General features: G+C 35.5%; 1 protein-coding gene across 1 annotated transcript in view; it reads left to right on the forward strand.

Moving 5' to 3' along the window:
- LOC141926403 (BEN domain-containing protein 5) overlaps positions 1-22,890 on the forward strand; it is a 971,122-nt gene that overhangs the window by 26,846 nt on the left and 921,386 nt on the right. Inside the window, exon 4 of the mRNA XM_074832076.1 lies at positions 22,425-22,549. Coding sequence (XP_074688177.1) covers positions 22,425-22,549 — 125 coding nt within the window. The remainder of the gene's footprint in view (positions 1-22,424; positions 22,550-22,890) is intronic.

Below are 22,890 nucleotides of genomic sequence, written 5' to 3' on the forward strand. Positions count from 1 at the left end.
TAGTTGAAGATGGTGTGCTAACATTAACAACAGTTGTCCAGAAGCACACCCAATGCAGATCCATTCTTAAGATTTCACACTATACATTCCTGGTACTTACATTTACATCAGACTTTCAGTTTGTGGTGGGATTTTTGTAAGTTTGCTCTTTGACAGAGAAGGAATGAAAAAAAAACAACAAAGACACTTTATACAAAGATGTTTAAGTCATTTTTGAGAACAAGCAGAAGGATATTCATATATACCAGGTTCTGAGATAAATTTTCCAGTTTCCATTTTTCTGGCTCTGTTCAAAATTTTCCATCTGGAAAAATGATAGAGGGAAATACAAGAAAGAATAGCAATGTCCCTGCCAGTGTGAAGGAACATTACACTACACTGAACAAATATCCTTATCTGAATGTACAATCACTGAAATAAATGCAGCTGTGTTTATTTCAGCATAATCAGATATATTTGAATATAAAATCATTGACATAAATGCAGCTGTGTTTATTTCAAACTGCACATGTTAATATGAACATGAATGTGACATCAGCTAATCACTCATGAATGTATAGAGGTATGTATATATATAGTGGCACAATAGAGGCCTGTGACAGTTGAAAGTACGAAGAAAAAAATCCAGCTGAGTTTGTGCTTTACCTAAAAATTTTTGTAACAGCATTGGAAGTCACTGACGAGATGCAAAATTCTTCTCATATAAAATCTCTGGATTTGAATAAATCTATAGTTACTCTATAGAGTAACAGGTGACCTATTCTTCAGTTACTGACTAAGGAAATAATTACTTTGAGTAATTGCTTCTTAAAATAGAGAATCGTGTTAGTTTTCAGTGATTGGTAGGTCCAGGTCAATCTCTTCTGATGGGTTCAGTGTAGACCTTAACTTTACCTTAGATTTTTATCTGATTTTGAGCCTTAAAATAGCTGCCAACCACCCTTCCAGATTTCATCTTGCTGGGTTCTCAAACCCAGGAAAATACAGTGAAGAGCACTGCCAGTGGAAATATTCTGGCATTGTTTATTTTGTTAGGGACACCTCTCCTTGCTGTTTCCCCAGAGTAGTTCTCTGCCTTCACTGTCCTGTTTATATCCTTAACCTCTGTCTTTTTAAATCAGAGCCATTCAGAACTAGAAGAAATTGAAAAGTGTTCTTTACTCTGCTTATGCAAATGGTGCTATATAAATTATCAGAAGGAATGGCTGTACTCAGAATAAAAGATAAAGTGGCATCAGAGCAGTAAATATGTTGGAGCTAAGAGGTATTGGAAAGGCTTTATTTTCATCTGGGAGAAGGTTGAAATATTCTGGTAGGCTAAATAGTGGTGTTTTGTTCAGTTAGTTCAGTAACCTATACTATTATCCCTGTTTTGCAGAAGACAGCAGCACAAAAGACATGGTTCTCCACTGCCTAGCACCTTTTGTAGTAAATTTCAGCTGTGTGAAATGAGTGCAAAATGGCTGAGAAATGTTAAGAGTGCTTTGCATCAGTTTCATATGAACCAAATGATGAATGAAATTTAGGAAATTTCGTATCTTGTATTATGTCTACTAGATTTGAACAAATAGTGATGTTATAAAGGATAAGGGAATAGAAGGAAAGGGACTGAAGCAGAGAAAATACATTTGAAATGTTTGCACCGGGTCCTGCGCTCAGAGGGACGCTGGCTGTGTTGCGCAGCAGTGCGGTGCTGCTGTTCCTCTCTTACTGTGTGACATGCAACACGTTGTGCTGCTGGTTCACTCAGCACGTGGCTTAGGCAGCACCAACTGGGAGAACAATATTTCTTTTACTTGCTTCTCAGCTCCAGATAAATGAATACCTTTGTATGATCCTATTTATTTTATTTTTTTTTAATAAGTTGAAGACGCTGAAACAGGCTGCTCAGTCCATCCATGGAGCATTCAAAAGCTGAGTAGGTGCAGCACAGAGCACCCTCCTCTTGCTGACTCTGCTTTGAGCAGAGCAGGTGGGCTAGACAATCTTCAGAGATCCCTTAGAAATCACTTAGATTACCACTTTTTTTTTTTTTTTTTAAATTCTCTGAAATTAGAATGCACTTCAGATAGATTCAGTTCTTGTTGTTCTCTAAATTGTTTTAAAATTCTCAACTGCCTGCTGTTCCAAAGTTAACAAGCCAAATTAAGATCTTTGCTTGTTTGAGCTGCCACTGCAATGCACAAAGAGACAAAACACACTGAAATACATAATGGTCTGTACTTTTAAAAGAATAGTGGTTGAAAAACATACTCCAGAAGAGGTGTTGCTGCATAAACTAAAAGTATTTTTATTCTCAGATTGATGCTATCTGATTTTAGGAGAAAATGTTTTAGAATATTTTGCTCAGCCTAAGAAGAATTTGGATGCAAGTTATTTGATGGGAAACACATTATTTTGGATACATGCAGAGCTTCATTTTGCATTTATTGATTCTGTTTAATAACCTAATTACCTTCTAGGTTCAGCCTTTAGCATACTAATTTTGATTTAGTGTTTGTATTTCTGAAAACAAGCAGGGAACAAACCATATATTATCACTGTGTGTTCTTTAGACAGCTACTGGAATTCCAGGATCTACTACAATAACATAATGTGAAGGTAAATTACCATAATATATTAAAGGGTTATTATTATATTCTAACAATGTCTGGTAGAATCACATCTCTTTTTCTCTCATCTGAAACTGTAAGATAACTTTTTGTTCATAAGAAGTATTATTTATTCTGTTTTAAAAAATTTTTTTTGAAAGTTTACTGTTACTACTATACTACATTATAAATAATTCGTTTTTAGTAGCCTTTTCTAAGATTGTAAATTAATATGAAATTTCCAATGTGAAAAACTTTTAACCCTTTTCATGAATGCAATATAAAATTATATAGAACTAAGGAATAATACATCTAGATTTTTTTTTTTTTCCTTTCAGCATTTTGGTGGTCAACTTAAGAAACTATGTTCACAGTGAGTTTTGAAATGATTGACTAGTAATTTTTCTGTTCTTGTGTTCTTCTGTTTTCTTGTTTTTGTGTTCTTTTTTGTCTTCTTATTTGCAGTTTTTATTTACTTATATTGTTTCACTTATATAATACTTTACATATATCTTTCATGTTACTGTTAAGTTGTATAATGAAATATCTTCAATGCTCTAGTGATCATATAAATGCACATGCACGTGCACTGAGCTGACTGTCACTTGTGTAGGCACAGTCAAATTAGATTGCATAGCAATGGTAGCACAGCCCAAAATGTCTTGAGACTGGATAAATACTGAGATGGTTAGTTCACTCTGGGTTTTGTGCTGTTACAGATACATTGCTGTCAGAATACTGGAGCTAATATGTGTCTGAGCTGCGTAAGGTGACGTATGGTGATGCACTTACTCTGAAATGCACTGTAGATGTACTCCTTACTAAATAGTAAAGACAAGGAATGGAACAGCAGTGTTATAATTAATTTATGCTTTCATCTGAAAAATAAAAGATGATAAGTTGAAACTTGACTTCTGGTTATTTCTGCATGTATTTCCTGTGGTTCTTCTGTTTCAGTAGCCTCAGGATTGATCCGTTCTCATCCCAAATACTTGTCGTCCTCTTTCTTGATTGTCACAATGTTATCCTGCCTGTTATTTGTATTTCTTCTCTGCATTTTTGTAAATGTTATTGCTGAAGTATCTTCTTTTGTATGTTGAGAGAATGTTGAGCCCCACTTCTTGAGCCTCTACATTGAATGCTATATCAAATTAAACCTTGTTATCCTCATCTCTAGGACTCTATGTTATCGGCCTTCCATTAGCATCTGTTTTGTTTTTCATTATTTCCATCTGTGTCCTCTTCTTTATCCTTTTGGATTTAGTGATCCATTTATTTCCTTCCCTCATACTTGCATTTGCATTTTCATCAGTAAACATTTTTGTCCCTTTTATTTCAGTCATGGTTTCCAATTTTCACGTGATTTCCTCTGCAAATATTCCTACTATTCCTCCTTGAAAGATTTTCTTAAATCTGTTTTCCCAAAATTCTTTCACTCTATCTCTCTCTTTTTTTTTTTTTTTTTTTTTTAAATTTAAAGAAACTGGGATCTGGAACTGTTGTCCTGATGTTTGGTGATTATTTGTACTTAACCAGTCTGCATGTTCTTTTGGACAGGAAATGTTTCTTATCCAAAACTTCAACTGTGTACTTTAAATCTTTTCTGAAGCACAGGGGATCAATGTTGACAGATGCCAGATCTACAGTGCCTGGTACAGGGCAGAAATCAGTGTAAAAATTTCTGCAAAACTATGATTTCTGTTGGCTTTAGGTCAGATTATAAGCATCTGAAACTTTCTATGAATTAATAGTTATGTGGCAATTGGGAACATGTTCTGTTATTCAGTGGGCCAGAGGTCAGGAACTGTGAATGCTGGAAGAAAGGTAACTGATTAGATGACATGAAAATAAGAACATTCTGAGTGATTACAATCAAGTTCAATTAAAAGTGTCTGTCCAATATGTCTGTAGTGTAACAATCATTATGACATCTAGATACTTCTGAGGATGTGAATACATGACTTCCAAGGCCTGTAATTTTATTTTCTCTTTAGAATATTAGCCTAGTTAATAATGGCTTATGCTTATAATCTCTTACTGCAGGAGATCACTGTGTGCTTTACAAGGCGCTTTTGTTTTCATTTTATAGTTCAGAAATCTGAGGCTCACAGAAGTTAAGAACTTTAGTGTTGTACAGTAGAATCACCATTTGAAGCATTTTGACATTATCTTCTTTGAAATACACTAATTGGATTTAAGCCCACACCTTTGATTACTCTTTAAAATTGAACAAAGTATGTGTCATCCTGAATCACGGTGGATAAGACGGACTTCCCTTTGTAGGGATGCTGTTTTAGAATCTGCCATGCTTCAACAGATATTAGGAATAATAGATGTTATTTCAGATATAACATAACAATAACTGATATTATTTCAGCAGTACAGAAAAACTTAAATACTGTTGGAAAAATTGTGTTAGGTTATCTCCACCGACTCAGACTAATGCAGAATGAACCAGCTGAGTAAAGAAACAGTAGGGAGAACAAGCATTATCTTTTGCAACCTATTCAGTTTTGGCTGATTTAACCTAGATGAGAAGATAAACAATATTGTGTGCTTTGAGAGTACTGAAACAGTCTTTGTTAACTGATAATAATAACTGAAAGACATGTTAAATTGTTGATTCATAAGAAAAAGAAAGAATACTGAAATCAGAAAGTTGTATTACTATAATTTGATAATTGTGATTTAGTCTTTATTATCTATGTGGCTTCATAGTGATAACAAATACGGGCTAGTATATTTTAGCAAGATAGAAAGTGTATAAATTAGAAAACATGGAGAAAATTAACGTATAGGCTTGTTAATGCAACCCAGTGTGAGTTTACCATGAATGCTACATTTGAAAGATACAGTTTGTGAATTATTTCCAATCTTGCAGAAAGATTTCAAGACCAAGAAAATCTAACCAAATAACATAAATTTATTATTAGTAGTATTTTTAACATGTTTTAGTCCTGTAAAATAATCTTGTCTTGCAGTAACAGAGCCTAGAAAAAATTATTAGCCAATCATTACTCCATTTTTATTATAGTTTGCCAGATGATAGCAGAAAAAAGTCCTAGTATGGTTTGGGTGTCATTATGTCAATGCTTTGCAGAGGAATGTGGAGACTCAATTCCTTATGAGAGCAGTAGCCAATGTAATTGTCCTGTAGTATTATACACAGAGGTGGTACTACCTTGAACCACATAATTTTAATGGAGTTTGTTCAGGCTAAGGTCTATTTGTGTGGGTTCCATTTCACGTTGGGTTCTACGCCTTATAAGCAGTAAGATACAGCAAGCAAATGCAAAAATAATGAGAGGGACAGGGAAAAAAAGAAAGATACTAATATCCATGTGACTCTGTAATCCCTGGTTCTGCAGGGGCCAAATCCCTCAGCATGTATAGAATTGGCTTTTGAAAGTGAAGTTTTGTATGTGTTTAACAAAGTCCATTTGCTGATTACAAAAAATTAGGTTTTTGTTTTAAATTAAAATATGCCTGATAATCCTTCAGGTTTCCTGTTACCCCCTATTATATTCTTATTTACAAAATAAATATTTGGTTTATAAATTAATATTTATAACACTCTTGCTATCCTACTGAACTGTAGGAAGCTGCCTGTTTAGAATTAGAAGACTTTTAATTTTAATTGTAGTTCCTAAATTATAAACTATTTCTATTCTTAGAGTGGACAGTGGGACTGGCATTTTTCTTGTCAGTCTGGGATGTTCAAAAGCAAAAGGTCCTTCTGTTGCTGACTTCCTTGCACATCAGCAGATGACAGAAAGTCATCTTTCAATCACAGAGGTAATGTTTTCATGTCAGTATGGTAAAAACATGAAAATGAAGACATAGACTTTGTAAGTTCCTGTTTTTGAAGACTGGCTTTTGAAAAAGCCTGTCTATTTGTTTAAAGCTAGTGACATATGTTAATATATCTTTTATTTTAGTTTTTCACTATTGATAGTAACATTTAAAAATTGTTCTACTAATACATTAAATACCCAGATTTTTATTTCTAAGTAGACAAATAAAAGAAGTACACATTATAAAAGTTAAAACCCTAGAATATTATTAAAATTAGGAACCACGAATAATTACTTCTTAAGGTGATAATTTTGTTATGCAACTGCTTGCACAGTGTTTCATAATGTAATAAATCTTTCTAATGCATTTAACAGAGAAAGAGATTTTTGTGTGTCATAATGAACATGTTACAACAGTGCATGCATATAGATTCAAACTCAAAATTGAAATTAACCTTGGATGTATTTAAAGAAGTAATTTTAATTAACCCTTTTATCTCATAGTTAATATGCTTTATGTGCTAAAGGACTTATACTAATACCCCAGCAGCTTCTTATATGAGAACAAAGAACTATTTTTAAGATTAGGTTTTGGTATAAAATGACCTTCCTATGGATTCACTGACAGTGAATTATTAGAACTACAATACAGTATATAACAAAAGTAGTGGGTTTTGTTGTTATTTTTAATTGAAAAGGCTTGATACATCTTTGTGTTCTTACACAAATAATGGTAAAGTGGCACCTTTCTTTAGAAACCCAGTAAGACTAATTTTGAATAGAAATAGTGCTGCTAAATGTGTCTATATGTCACTGCTTTGGGAGACTCAAAAGCAACATTTGAACTATACAATTGACCAAGGTCACTTCATGTCCATGAGAAACAATAATACAGCTCAACAATCACTGTATCGTGATTTAGGTAGTAATTGATTTAAAAATAATGATTTGTTTTCTGGTTTTGTGAAATAACTTGTAAGAAGATTTTGTCTGTTTTGAGAATCTACGTATTTCTTTTTTTAATTTTTTTTTTCTTCCTACCATACACAGACCCAGATAGAATAAATTTGGAGATACAGTCCAATAAAAGAAAATTTAATTTTAATCAACTTAATTAGAATCCAAAATCAAGCTTAACTGGGCATCTTGATAGGTTAGAAACTTCTGGAATTACTAGAAGAGCAGAAAAAGTCAGTATCTCATGTGATTGACTTTGTCTATTAATATAGGAGCATTTCTGCAGACCATGCCTTTATATAGCCTAAACCTCCCACTTAGCTCACTATCCAAGGTTTTGCAAATAGCTTATTGACTCAAATATGCCTCTGACTATACCCTGCACTTCAGCCTATATATAGACATGAGTAATATGAGAATAATTGGTCTGCTTGTCTTACGATTTCTTTCTTAATACAGAATAAACATTGCAAAGATCAAGACATCTCAGCTGGAGACCTACTGAAGGGTTAAGATTATGGGTCTCCTCATTAGGAACAAACTGATATCTGTAACACCAAGTTCTACCTGTCTTTCTTAGCAGATGGATGGAGATCAGAGCTGCAGTATGATGGAAAGACTCAAAAAGAGGAGCTGCGAACATGCCTATGAATTGTGAGGCCACACTCCCTCTTCCAGAAGCTCTGGGTTTCCTGTTAGCCTAGCTAGAAGGAGCTTACGTGCCCCTATCTCATGGATGTAGTCCCCCTCCTGTCTCCATGTCTTACACGCTTCCACTCCACTCTGGGTTCTCTGGCTGCCATTAATTCCCTGCTAATATAACTGCAATATAAAGAGCTGTTTCTTTAGGATGTTTCAGTTGTAGTAATTCCCAGTTTTGACAGTCAGAAAGGCACTGATTGTATTGAGACTCAATTGGCAGAGGTGATGGGGTTTTTTCCACTGTAGTGGCAGCATTTGGTTAAGAATTTGGTTAAGAAGAAATGGGACTCTAAAATAATAGTCATACTTCATAGGACTTTTGAAGTCATAGTTTCCTCTGGGTTTTGTGTGTTGAAGATAAAGGTGAAAAGTAAAAGCAAAAGAAAAAGAGAAGGTATGAGATTTTGTTGGCATGGGGGAAAAGGGAAGATCTGAAATCCTTGGTTACAAAGGCTCTCCTTTTGGTATCCTCTCTCCCTTTCATGAGGAGATGTGAAGGAGCTGAATACTAAGGGCGTGCTGAGGAGGATCTACCTGGTATTGTGAGTTATTTGATTGACTGTAGCACTTGAATTGTACCCACATGGATACATAGTATGTGAGAATCAGGAGATGTTAGGGAGAATCAGAGAGGAAGTGTGGAGGTGTCTTTCACAGTATTGATTTGATGAAGTTTAAGTTTTCTGTTTAAACTCCTTGAAAGAGATGTTATTTGTTTTGTTTGTGCCCTGTTAAAAGGGGAGTGACAGAGCAAAGTGGAACCACCTAGAGAAAGGGCAGACTTGGTCCTCCATTTAAGAGCTGCTGAGCCTGCTCAGAAGTGAGAGGCTTTCAGAGCATGGAGCGGCATGGGCAGGAGAGTGGGGGCAAGGGTGCAGCAAGCAGGGAGGCTGGAGCACCCGGAGACTGAGAAACTGTTGAGAAATACAAGGAACAGGTACAGGGTTGTCCATAGAGGTGACTATTTTCCTGAGCATCCAGTGGAGGCTATCTAGAATTTGTTGCAATTCTAGCAAGTTCACTGAGTAGGAAACTAAAGGTAATTGCAGGAACGGTGTCCGCTTACAAGGGCACAGTGGGTGGGGGAGATCCATTTTGATTTTTATTCCTTCTTAGTTAGTAATTTTGAGTTTTCTTTGTTTAAAAGCCAATTAATCGAGTTTATTATATAGTAAACCCCCCTGTTTTTTGTTTAAAAGCTTTATTGGCTTTTTGGAGTACTCACTTATAAGAAAAAGATCTAGGCAGTTCAATTTCAATAATATGTCTGACTCAGATTCTCATCCCATCCATCTTAAATCCCTTTTCTTTCTTTCATCACCTGCATGCTCTGGTCACAGTTCCCAGGCTTGGTTTGCTTGTACAGTAGTTTGCAGTTTGCACACGTTAGATACCTGTATATTTGATAGACAAGGCAAATTACATTTCTTTTGTGACTCAGGCACAGGAGGCTGTATCCAAGAGGACACCCACTTGTGTCCTCACTACCTTTTATCCAACTTGAGAGGTTTACTGTCAGTGAACTAAAGTGTGAGACTGTATGAGGATGGAGAAAATGCATTACTCTCTTTTTGTCACACTAAAGCTCTTCAGTCTGTTGCTTAGCAGACCAGTTTTCATATGTCTCCTAAATATGTGGAATCGAAATACTTATGATCATTGTATAATTAATGTAACCTGAAATTTTGGGAACATATGACAGACATGTAACCACCCACGCCCTTCAACCAAGCCATTAAAGTAGTTTGGTGTCTATGTGGCTAGAGACATGACTTTAACAGCTTGGTTCTGCAGAAAAAATATCATTAGAAAACAAAAGCTCATAATGGAAAGTTGCACATAGTGATATATCTGAAGGTACAAATATATTCAAATGTCTACATGTATAGGTATACTTTATGGATATAAATTTGTGTGTTCATGAAAATTCCTGTTTGTATGGATGTAGCTATTTTAGCAATAACCCTCAGCTGATTAATATTTAAAATTAGCATTTAAAGTTAGCATAATACATCGAATTGTAAAAAGTACATCTGTTCCAGAATACATATTTTCATTGCTGACTGCCTCTTTTGTAACAGTCTTCCCCTTGACTTCCTATGTTGCCCTCTCCTTGCCCCCCACTCTCCCCATGTTTTAGGCATTATTTGCTGATGCAATCCTCACTTTGTGTTAACATGTGGAGTAAAATAATATGTCGATGGCCTGGATTCGTGTTGGTATTCTGATGAACCCTGAGTAGAGAGAGTGATGTGCTGTCACTCTCACCATAACTGCCCAAGGTTGAGAATTTTATTACATCTTTCAAAATATCATTTTACTTTCATCTGAAAGTGAAACTGAGTTGAATAAAATCCAGTTTACGTTTGAGCTGGGCTGCCTACTCACTTATGTATATAAAATTAAACTTGGTTTCCTAAGGAGTTTTATCTGTTAATACAATTTTTGTTTCTGCTTTATGACAATTATCATATAGGAATTTTTTTTTTTTTTTTTTTTTTTTTTTTTACTGCCACAGTTTGAAGTGAGAGCATTAAGTTAAATTAATTTGACTCTGGTTGGCAAACGGTAATAGTAGTACTTTAACAGCTGTTTGCTTTCCTGAATTGTCCTTGGTGCTGAAATTGCTTTTGTATCTAAACAGCAAAATGTGTTTATAGGGCTACAGAATATGGAGATAAATTTAGCCTGTCAAACAGATATTATTGGGGCTTTTTTGTGCTGTGTTTCTGAGAGTGGATCCTGACTACCGTGCTTTAATTCCAAGTGTGTGTGTGCCTTTGGACATCTTACAGGACTGTTCATGGAGCTTTTCTGTTTGATTTATGACCTTGCCTGTATGGACTTCTGATCAGATTTTATTCTCATTTAGTGCAAGAGGGGCTAATTATGAAAGTGACAAAGACTCTTTCATTGTGCTAAAGCTTTTTGAATGACAAAAAGGGGGCTTTAAATTAAAATGAACTTTAACAAGGCATTTTCACATTGAAGTGATACACACTCTACCACTGATAGAGTAATTCATTTTCAACCCTTTCTGATTCTATAAACACATTGTCTCACAAGATCAGTAATTTTTTACCTCTCAGGCTAATGAAGAGTGGATGGTAGACCAATGAATTCTCTTTTTGCAGAACAGTTTTGACATTCTTAATTTTTCCTTAAATATCAAAGAAAGGACAAAGAGCTGTGATTTTATTGCATTAATATTAATAATCATTTATCTGCCAGAAAAACATTTAAATATCACTTGACATTTGCAGAGAAAGATTAATGTTTAATTTACTACAAACATAGAAATACTTTGAAATAAAAGGAAATGCTTCTGGATTTGGCAAAATGGACAAAACCCCAACAAAATTAAGACAGACATTCAGATATAATAAAATATTCTAACCATACCAGAAGACAAAAACATGTTGGTGCCATCTAAAATGTCAATATTTAAATTATCACTTCTGATTGAAAAAATAACATCAACCAGACAGTTTTTTAAGGTCTAATTTAAGCTTTAACTAAACAAAGATAAATGAGGGTAAGCACTTTTCTGTTACATCCATGTAACAAGGCCTGCTATAAATTCTATCAGTATTATGAAACCAAACCAACATAATGTGGTTCCTTGGTACTCCATAATTGTATATAGTGCATTGGAGTAAAGCTAGGATATAAACAATATTGGCATTTTATAATTATTGGTAAGACTGGAAGTTAAGGAGGACTTCTGGAACAGGCTGGTGACTGGAGGAAAGGAAAAGAGCAAGACACAGGACTCAGAAAATTATATAAGTGAAAATACAGGAACAAGTTCCATTACCTACAGAAGGATCAAAATGCTATATAATAAAGAGAAAAGTATGGAAATCATCTTGTTCTACAAAAGCACGTCAGACTAGGAACTACAGCAGAGGAGTAGGTGAAGAGTGAAGTTGTATATCAGTCTAATCTGATGAAATGGCTAAAAATGTACCTAGGCTGCATGAAAGTCTATCTGTAAATTTTATCATGGAGATTATATTATAAGATTTCACTTCTAGGCAATGAAATAATGGGATTAATGTATTGAATGAGAATAACATTTCTAGCCCCCAAGCTGTTTTTGTGGCTAGATTGATAATGGCATAGAGAACCAAGTTCAGTTTCCTAATAAACTAAAATAAGACTGTTTCTTCTGCAAAAGCTATATATAGGACAGATATTATTCAGATCCAGTATTTGTACCAAAAGTCTATCCTTACACTAGACCATTGTTCAAGGAAATTTTTGTAGAAGATACAGAAAGAAAGTTTTAGCTGTAAAATCACTAATTTCTTAGTTAAAGAAGATTCTTATTCAGGATCCATCTCAAAAAGCAAGATTCTTTTATAAGACAATACCTGTAGCCTTTCCATTAATACTCTCCTTTTTCTTTTTGATAAAAAAGGGCAAATTTATTTACAGCTGTGGTGACTTTGTAGAGGTCCTTGAGAATATAATTTAACTATAGGTCTCCAGACTGGTTGAGGTTTCCATCAATTAATTTTCCTCAAGTGGCGGTTTGTAGTTATACTATGGAGGGATTCCCCTGGAAAAATGGTGATTCTGTGTATCAGGCACCAAATTAGGTCAAATGCAGAATTACAGCGTTACTGTACAGTAATAAATCAACAGGAATATCCTCACTTATAGGAATAAAGAACTGTTTTGCCTTTTGTGTTACAAGAATTCTTAGGGTCTTTGAAAAATAATGATTATATTGAGTAAGGCTACTGCAATGTACTTAAGAATAAAGAATATGCAGCTTTTAACATTTTTAACCATTTGTGATGTTGCTTGCACCCTGTGAGTTCTAGGCAACAGGTAAATACGAGAATGTTTTACATGAGAAGCAATAGGTAGCAACAGTTTTTAATGCTGTACATTGAGCATCAGGCCCTAACAAAGTATTTAGAGATACGTTTTTCCCTGCTACACTGCGGTAATGGTACATCCCACTGTGGTGCAGTAGTTCATATTCCCTGATCTGCCTTGGTGGTTGCTTCCGTAGTTAAGGCTACAGACGTTATAATTTATTTATTAACTTATTAATTATTTATTTAGGATAGCACCTATTATATGCAAAGTGACTTCCAAACAGAAATTTCCCCAGATGCTTTTCCTTTAAGAGCTTCACTTTGAAAGATGTGATACACAGTCATGAGGTACCCATTTTGATAGCATATACTTTGTTAAAGAAAGCTGAGGTTTGTGACACTAATACAAAACCTCTTTGTATTCTGATTTTCCTTTAACAAAGGTTCACTGCCATGGATAAATAACTGCCCATCTGTCACTGGAGGCCTTTGGGGAATTGATAAAGAGGGAGCAGAGAAATCAGTAGTCTACTCTTTTTCTGGGGATTTGGTGGTTTCAGTGTAGTGGGTGTGCAATGGCCATCTTAGGGCGTGGGCCTCTTGATTTTTAAGCATTCTTGACACTCCCTACTAACTTGATGCATTGCTACTTTACTGCTGCCAGTTTCTGTATTTATATGATTTTGTGACTTTATTTGGAGAATTTGTACTGCAGTCTTGGGCTTTACTGATATTTTTGTATTTCATAAGAATCTCACAGATGTGGGAGAAAGAATCAAGAGACTGAATCCATTTTATCCATCCTTGACAATATTCCTACACAGTGAACATTGACATTTTATTCTTTACAGCTCCAGGGTTTTAGGTCCTTTAACTGAAAGCATCAGTATTTATTGATAAGGGCAATTTTGAAATAAGACTCTTTGGCTGCAAATGATTAAACATCAATCTCATTTGATCAAAGCTATTGAATTCCTTCAGCAAGATTTTATTATATAATTTCTTTATACATATGTAAACCTGCTGTTTACACATAGATATTTGTAGTATATTGGGATATCTGTTGCTTGTATATTGTGCTGTTTTGCTCATGGTGGTTTTTGAACAATGCTGATCGCTAAATCTTTAGGATTAATTGTTGCTGGTTTTCATTGTGCTCTAAACTGGGATCACTATTAAGACTGCTTCTCTTAATGAACATAAAAAGACAGAAAATATTCCAGTTCTCCTAGTTGCTTGTGTTGTCTTTCTAAATGGTATTGTTTACTCTTCTGGACTATCTTTAAAGGAAAGTTGCAAGTGATGTAAGTAGGTGGCTTTTGGAATTAACACATGCTAGAACTTTAAAATTATTTATATTGTGAAATCGGTGATAGTGTCCTCATTGCAGGAGAAGCCTCAAAAATATGCTCAGTAAATATTAATCCCTGTATTCCCTCTTCCCCCTCACCCAGACATCACTCAAACATCTCTCAAACACCAGTGACCAAGAAATTTTTTTTTTTCTGAAAGGAAGAACTCATCCTAAAACTATCCATTGGTAGCACTGTCCAGACTACTAAAATATGAGAATCTATTTGTTACTGTTTTTAGTAAAAGAAAGTAAGTCACAGCATTGTCCCCCCCAACTTTCTTGTCTTTTATATTCAACTAATAAAACAAATTTAAGCTGGTTTATGCCTCTTTTCTTTTTCAATCAGTCCTTTTTTCTTACATGTTTCCAATTCCCTTAATTTTCTATGTGGAAGACAATTCATTGGCTTGCTTAAAAATGGCCTTTTACCTTTTTTACTCCATTCAGAGGCTAGTCCCACAACTTCCTTTTAATCTAATGATTCAGGTTAGCTGCTGTGGGTGATAAATTCTGCCTCCTACTCTAATTCAGATACAAATTTTAATTTATAAAGCTCCTGTGGGTGTTCTAGTCTAGGCCACACTGTTCATTAGTATTTCTGCAATTTAACTCAATACAAAGGAATTATAGGTCTATTCATTACACTTATTTGGGACCACTGAGTAACTGTGATCCCAGATACTATGGGCAGGCTGCCCTTTGGAAGTAGGTCTAGTGCACCTTACTTACATTACTTATGAGGAAGAATATTGGAAAGAGTGGAACTCAGACTGTCATCCTGAAAAGGTGTGGAAAATCAGATCGTGCTCTCATTGTTATGAATTAGGAATAACACCATTAAAATCAATATTGTTGCACCAAAAGAAATAGGATAGTTGGAAAGGATAAGAACATTTATAAGTTTTGTCTTCACTGCTCTTCTCCATATTGTTGCTGAATCATTTGGTAGTGAAACAAATGGAGACCCATTACTCTTATCTACCCAAAAGATCAAAATGTATTTAGTGCTCTATTCGTAGATAAACAAGAAAAGTGTAAAAGCTAGAATTTTCATGTGCTGTCAGTCACAGATTTTATCACATTGTCTAATTGCAATAAAAGCTCAATGAGAATCACTCAGCCTCTCTAAGTTATGCATTAATTTGTACATCTCAGTTTACCCTTTCCAGTGATGGGAGCTGGCCTTTTACCAATTGCTGCTAAGAGCTAAGATAGTCATTGTTCCTGTACAATCTTTTTCACAAAAATGATTCACAAAAGCGACTGATTTACTGTCCTTTGGATGTCACTATTGATAAAAACTTGAAACATAATGGAAACACAGCAATTTCAACTTGCTTAATTGAGGAGGGAGGATAGAAGAGGGACTACAAATGCAAGTTTGAAGCATCCAGCTTCTCAAGCCTTTAGAACTTTTGAAATGCTTTGCTTATTTGTTAGTCTTGAATATTTTTCAAAGGCCATTTGGATTTTGACTGAAAACTGAGTCATGAGCATTGCTATTGTTTTAAGTGACACGTTAGGTTCTTAAAAGAATACTGTATTGTTGGAGAGTACTGAGTTTTTTTCCAAAACATTGATTTAACTGTAGCAGTGTAGATATTACTTTATATTGCAGAGCTTATTATGTGCAATTTTAATAATTTAAATTATACTTTAATTTACAAGGAGTTGTATATGTGTTTTTTACGGTATTTTCTTTTTATTCAAATCACATGCTTTGCAGTTTCAGGAATGTTGATTTGACATATGTTTTGGGCAGCAGTCCAGGAGATGATGCAAAACCAGTCACAGGTTTTCAGAGATCATCACTATTTCATTAGATTTTTTCCTGTTTAAAAATCAAGTGCTCTTTAGAAGTTGTTCAGGACTTCTCACCAAACTATTTTTTATAAATTCTTTTCACAGACAAAGACCATAAAGCCAGTGGGAATTTACAGCTGATACTCTTAGATGCACTCCTTTGAGAAGATATCTAATCTTTCACTCAAGAGAAGTTTTTACAGATCTCAGTCCCTGTAGTTCCTGTTCCATTTAGACTGAATCAATAATATTTCTTTGCATTATCATCTCAATGTGTTGTGTGTTCTTTAAGGATGAAATCCATTGAGGGTATTCCATATTCTACATTTCACCTTATTTTGTGAAATATAAAGTTGCATGAAAATATAGATTAATACTGTTTGGCTATCTTGGACTTGATCCCAGGTTCAACTGGTGAAAATGATGTATATTCCAATCTGTTCCTTGGTTGTTTTTCTTCAAAGAATTTGTATAGATTGAAATGCAGCTGCAAGTGTATTAGTGATTTTCTATTGCTTACTTGTCAAGATTTTTATTGTGTGGATGAAAAATAGTATTTCAAAACCTGGCAGAATATTGACAAAAACAGAAGAGCACTTTGTGTAATTCTCTTTTGAAAACTACCTCTTTTAGAGACAGAGATTGCCTCAGCAACTTCCATTCATATGTATCTTGATCAATAGATTTATTGATAGCTTTTATGCGAGATTTAATTCTTTTTTTTCCTCATTTCACCATGGTGCTCACTTTTCTGAATTAAGAAACTAGTGATTAGGCTCCTATAAGCAAGGCATACAATATGCAAGTTCTCTAGGTGTAAAAAGGAGGCATTTGACCTTTTGTTGCTAATCTGTGACAGGTGCAGGCTATTTTCTTCCAAATGGTGTTAATTTTCATGTGCAAATCCACCCCCTGAAACCTGCATTCTATATATCCACCACAGGGGAATTGGTGGTCATCATGAGTACTGTAATGGACAGCTGAGAGGGATAATCACTGATATTTCAGCACATTCATACTTGCGACTCAGTCGTTTTTAGTGCACTTCTGTTTTCACTGCTTATTAGGGAGGCTGAAGTTAGTTATTCATTGCTGGACAAAAAAAGTGTCTGAGAAAGTTCATGTGCAGGGAACAGCACATTGTTACAAATTAGTTTCCTTTACCATTTCTGGCAAACTCATTACAAAGTAATCGCACCCTGCGCTGAAGTGCACTTCCTCTGGGACCAATAACTGTAAATAAGCAGGGCTGCAAGCTGGCTGATAAGTTGTTGTTCTGAAGATAACAGTCCTTTTTAGCAGAGTGTTTGACCTTTTTCTTTATATTGCCTCAGGCTTGTCTAAGACCCTCAAGGTCTATTTTTCATCTTAAAATTCTCTGTAGGGAAGCACAATGTGTGGTTTAAGAAGATTTTAGGATTGCTTAACATATCTATATTTTCTTTTCTAGCATTTTTATGATAATTGTTAGAATGCTTAGTAAGTTTAGCTAGCATTTTCTTAAGCAGGTTTTCTTTCTTTGTGTAAAGTACACTTTTTATTGATGTAGGAAGCAATATACGTTAATATTTTATGAGGACTAAGTGTATGTTGCATGATTAATAAAATAGTAACATTGGGTTTTTCTGACTTTTAAAGAAACTTGAAACACGTTATTGACCCCTTTCACTATTCACGTTTTGAGAGTATTGCACTAAACATTACTCTGTAAAGCGATTTAAGCAAATATAATTAAGAATTTCAGCTTGAATGATTAAAGACAGTATATCTCTTCTTTTCTCAGTATGCTAAGAGTATTGAACAGAAGTGTGACTGAAAATTGAGCATGTCTTAAAAACAAACCCCAAGGCTAAGTGAAAGTTGGTTTATAGACATTTGGGAATTTGATTTGTTCACATCTTCCCATCAGTTAAAAAAGATCTGTGCCAGTATTTCTGTAAAGTAAAATAATAATGGAAAAAAAGCCCCACAACTAATTTCAGAGTTCATAGAAGAAAAAATCCATAATGTTTGGTAAAGCGCTGGCTACTCTAATAACTTTTTATTTTTACTTTTAAGATATAGTCAGAGAGTCATTTGACAACCAGATGTACACCCAAACTGTAAAAAAAAACCCACCAAAAAACCCAAGAAATGTCTTAGAATGCCAATAACTTCAGATCTTACTGCTCATAACGTTGTTGGGCTTTTTTTTCCCTTGCAGATCACATTACTTGATCAGTTCATTAATTTTACATGTACCTTAAATAACATTGTTAATATCTTATGTTTTATAATGTTAACGCCCAAATATAATGCAAATCACATATTAGGGGGTGCTGATGCTTTAAAAAATGTTGTATAATCTTATAGATACAACTTCTGCTTTTATTGAATGGAGTGATGATGATTTCATGTGGGCATGAACCCAAAGTAAAGCAAAGCCAATGTTTTAGTTGTGTGAGACTTTTTTCTTTGATTTTAAAAGAACATAACCAGTATGGTTATGAACAGACTCTCTTACTGATGTCACAAATTACCAGACTAGCAATGTACACAGAATAAAAACTGTGCACTGGAAGGGTCTTACAGTAGTTGTATTGAGACTGAAAACTATTGGTAGGTACATTACACAAAATCGGTGCTATTTATTTTTCTCTTAAATTTATCATTATTTCAGTACAGAAACTATCCACTTCAGGTACTGCAAAGCAGAGTGTATGTATTACGTAATTGCACAGAAATTCCTGTGACATAGGAGGAATTTACTGTCTAACCATTCAATAACCATTTCTCTCTTGCTATACATTTAGCAAAAAAAGAGACATTTTAAGGAACCTTATAGAGCTATTAAAAAACAAAAGCACTTTAGAAGTTGTTTGCACTTCAGAAAAAGTTTATTTTCAATGTTAAAATATTAAAATGGTATAATGGCTAAATGGAATAGTGTAATCAGTGTTTTAATTCCTGTTTCATAGTTTCTAATGCATTTCACGATGTTACCCGTGGTCTTGGAATATAATTCTTGCTCATTAGAATAAAACTATTTCCCATGATTATAGCAGTGTGAAGGCAGTATGGAAAATTGTTAATTTTGTTTATGAGATTAATGTTGGGAAGTTTATATCCTTTCTTGGAAACCAAAAAATGTTTTTCAGTGGCATTATCAGTGTTCTACAAAGCATCTCTTAAAGTGAGGAAGTGTTTTGTTCTTACAGTTCTAGGCTTCTTTGTAGCAAAACTGCCATCTTGTTTAATGACATTGCTATGTGGGTTGAAATTAGGCTGACAGATTGTGAGCAAAGGCTGTGATATTGCAAACAATAGTCTATTGAGCACGAGGAACTTGTTGAATTGGTTACCGAAGGCATTAGTGTTTGGTCCAGCCTATTTAGCATCTGGAAGACAGAGAAGAAATAGTGCGCTAATGAAATGTACAAATGATACTAAACTGCAAACGGCTGCAGGTGACTATGGCAGCTGACGCATACTACGAAGGAGCCTAGTAAGAGGCAGTTCTGAAAGGCAAAAAGTGATAAAGTGAGATACAATTCACAAAAGGAAAAAGTACTGCATTAAGAGGGAGGTGAGTATTCAAATCAGGTATTACAGATAAAGAGAGAAAACAGTGTCGGGAGTCCCAGGGAATCGTGCATACAATGATTAAATTGTTAAAGTTTCTGCTGGATTTAGATAGGTGTCTACGTTTTCCACAGCAGACTGGCTTGGAGTGGTTCTAGCATACCAGCTCTTCACCATCAGTGATTTCACTGACATTGGTGCAATTCTTCAGTGCTAGTTTAGGATCCTATGGACTAAAGTAGTTCTGAGCAAGGCATCTGTCCCCATACAGTCCAGATCAGTTTGATGTTGAAAAAGAAGCTGAAATGTGCAATAGGTCAGAAATCAAGGTCTCATTTTGCTCTGTTTTTAATTATTCACTTAATAATCTTTTAGTTTCCCATGCCTTGCAGTACAACTTTTCAATGATCTTTGATCTTAAAATATAAATTTAATTGCTTCTGTGTCCTTTAGAAGTAATTCAGTCAGAATTTGTACCTCTCGTCTGGGCTGCAGATAACTTAATCCATATCTGGAATTGCTGGGATCGTTACTGGGATCAGCCTAAACTCAGGCAGATGTGGTGGGTTGACCTTGGCTGGCTGCTAGATGCCCACCCAACAGCCCTCTCACTCACCCTCTTCAACAGGACAGGGGGAGAAAATAAGATGAAAAAGCTCATGGGTCAAGATAAAGACAGAAAGATGACTCACCAATTGCCATCACAGGCAAAACAGTCTCAACCAGGGGAAAAATAATTTGTTGCCAGTTAAAATAGTTTTGGATAGTAAGAAAGAAAGAGAAATTAAAATAACACCTTCCCCCCACCTTTCCGTGTTTCCCAGGATCAACTTCACTCTCCCCACACGGAACAGCTCCAGGTGGGGAGATGCTGCAGTCAGTCCACAGCAGCTCCACCCTGCCGCTCCTCGCTCTGCACACTGTTCCCCTGCTCCAGGCTGGGCCCTTCCCACGGGCCGCAGTTCCTGTCAGGAGAGCCTGCTCCAGCATGGGTCCTCAACTGGCCACTGCTCCTCCTCCATGGAGTATCCACCTGCTCCAGCCTCTCCCCACAGGACACAGGACCTCAGCACCGGAGCACCCCCTTCCCTCCTCCTCCTTGAACCCTGGTTCTCTTCAGACTCCCTCATGTCTCAGCCTCTGTGGTGGTTTTGCCCTTCTTTACATACATTTTCACCCAGGCGCCGCTGCCTTCGCTGAGGGGCTGAGCTGTGCCCTGTGGTGGCGGTTGTGGAGCCGGCTGGAACCAGCCATGCCCGGCACGGGGCAGCCCAGCCTCTCCTCAGAGCCCTCAGCCCTGCAGCCCCCGCTGCCAGCACTGGGGCACGGACACCCGATACAGCAGATGACATTATTTATATTTGGCAAAGGTATTTTAGCTGTACAATATTGCTGTTTTTTTTTTTTTTTTCAAATATTTCATATGCCAAATGTATCCTTCAGGCAAGTGTTTAGGAACAGATTGTTAGCATGAAGCGGTTTTCTGCAGAGGGAATCAGTGAAGAGAATTTTCTTCCGAAAAGAAGAATGTGGGTAGGAAAGTAGAGGATAACATTAAAAATAGGGAAGATTAAAAATGTTCAATTAGTAAAGCCAGAAACAATTTAGGATAAGGAAAAAATCTTGCAAATATATTGATGAACAGAGTTGAAAATATTTTTTCCTGCTGCTTTTCCACCCCAGAACAGCAGATCAGCCAAATTTTGCTACTTTTGCTCACACTGAGTAGTGTGTTACCAATGAAAAGTCATGTTGACTGAAATGGGACTTGCTGAGGAGGGAATTGTTTAGCTCAAATAGCGTTATAAATAACTATTTGAACCCAACAGTACATATCCAACCCAAAAACGTATATCTAAACCCCACAATATATCTGAAACCCTAAACCCAGGTCATCTTACAGTGCTATTTTTTAAAATAAGTATGATTTAACATGTGACCTAAAGCATGGCCCTGTCTTACAAGACCTGATGAGATCGGGTTTGGGTTGGATCAGGAAAATGTGAAGTCTTATTTTTGTAGTGTATAAATGAAATGGAGAGTCTAAACCCTGTCTTTAAAAATCTTGGCAAACTTCAAAGGAAAAATACCAATTTAGCAATTTAAAAGCACTTAGCAGGTTTTCCCAGTGCTGAACTTCATTTCTATAGCCAGTGTGGTTGCTTGCTGAATAATGCCATAGGGGACAATGTAGCTCTGACTATATTTAAAAATATTATTCCATGAAATTCACCAGGAAAAAGCTGAGGCAAAATCTAGTTTCTGTCCTTGAAAGGAGGTGTTAGTGGCTGCAAATGGTAAAGGAGAAGTACTAAGATAGCTTTCGAATCACAAAGGAGATGAAGGCTGGCCCATCTGTGGGGAGAGAGCACATGCTGGAGGGGCCAGGTGGAAATCTGGGGACTCTTTAATCTTAGAGGTGCTTGAACATGAGCAGCAAATGGAAAGAAAGAAATCCATACAGGTGGGAGCTAAAAGAGACATTATCAGAAAAGTGGAAAAAAAAAAAAAAGAAGGAAACAATTAAAAGGATGTTAGGACACAACTGGAATACTCAGATAAGAGAAAACAAGAAGTCAATTTGATTGAATCATAAAAATCCATGTTATCTTCTTTTTGGTATATTCCTATGCATGTATTTTAATGGTATGTATTTTATTTTGTGACTATGATTAAATCTTTTAAAAATAATTCTGAACTGTTGTAAAGCTTATTATACTTATATATTTTAACCAACAGAGGTAGAAGCTTTTAAAACTTCTCAGTGTAGTTCCTGGAGAGTTTATCAGCCATTCATTAAAATGCATTCTTTTTCACATGTTCTTGTTAGGTAACCTTGGACGGGTGGACCACATCACAGAGTTCGAGTATGACCTGTTCATTAGACCAGATACCTGTAACCCACGCTTTCGAGTTTGGTTCAACTTCACTGTTGAAAATGTAAAAGAATCACAGGTAAGTGATACTAAATTAGATAGTATGATAGCTTTAAAGATTGCTTGCTCCAAAATATATTGTCTTAAACAAAAAAGATGATATCCAGGGTTTGTAATTAAAAATTTGCTATAAAATATATTTTTGTCCTTGGAATTTTTATAAGTAAAAGCAGGTATCAGCATGACTGCATATCACCATGTTTTTCAGCTGTTTGAGACAGGAAGTAATTACAAAGGCAGTAAAACATTTGCCACCTAACGGGAGTTGTGTTAGTAATGGCTGCTATATATTTGTTCATATATACAAATAAAATATATGTGTTAATATACGAAAAAGTCCATCGTAGCTCTTCAAATATT

The sequence above is a fragment of the Strix aluco genome, chromosome 8 (assembly GCF_031877795.1).
Source record: "Strix aluco isolate bStrAlu1 chromosome 8, bStrAlu1.hap1, whole genome shotgun sequence".
NCBI classification, from domain to species: domain Eukaryota; kingdom Metazoa; phylum Chordata; class Aves; order Strigiformes; family Strigidae; genus Strix; species Strix aluco.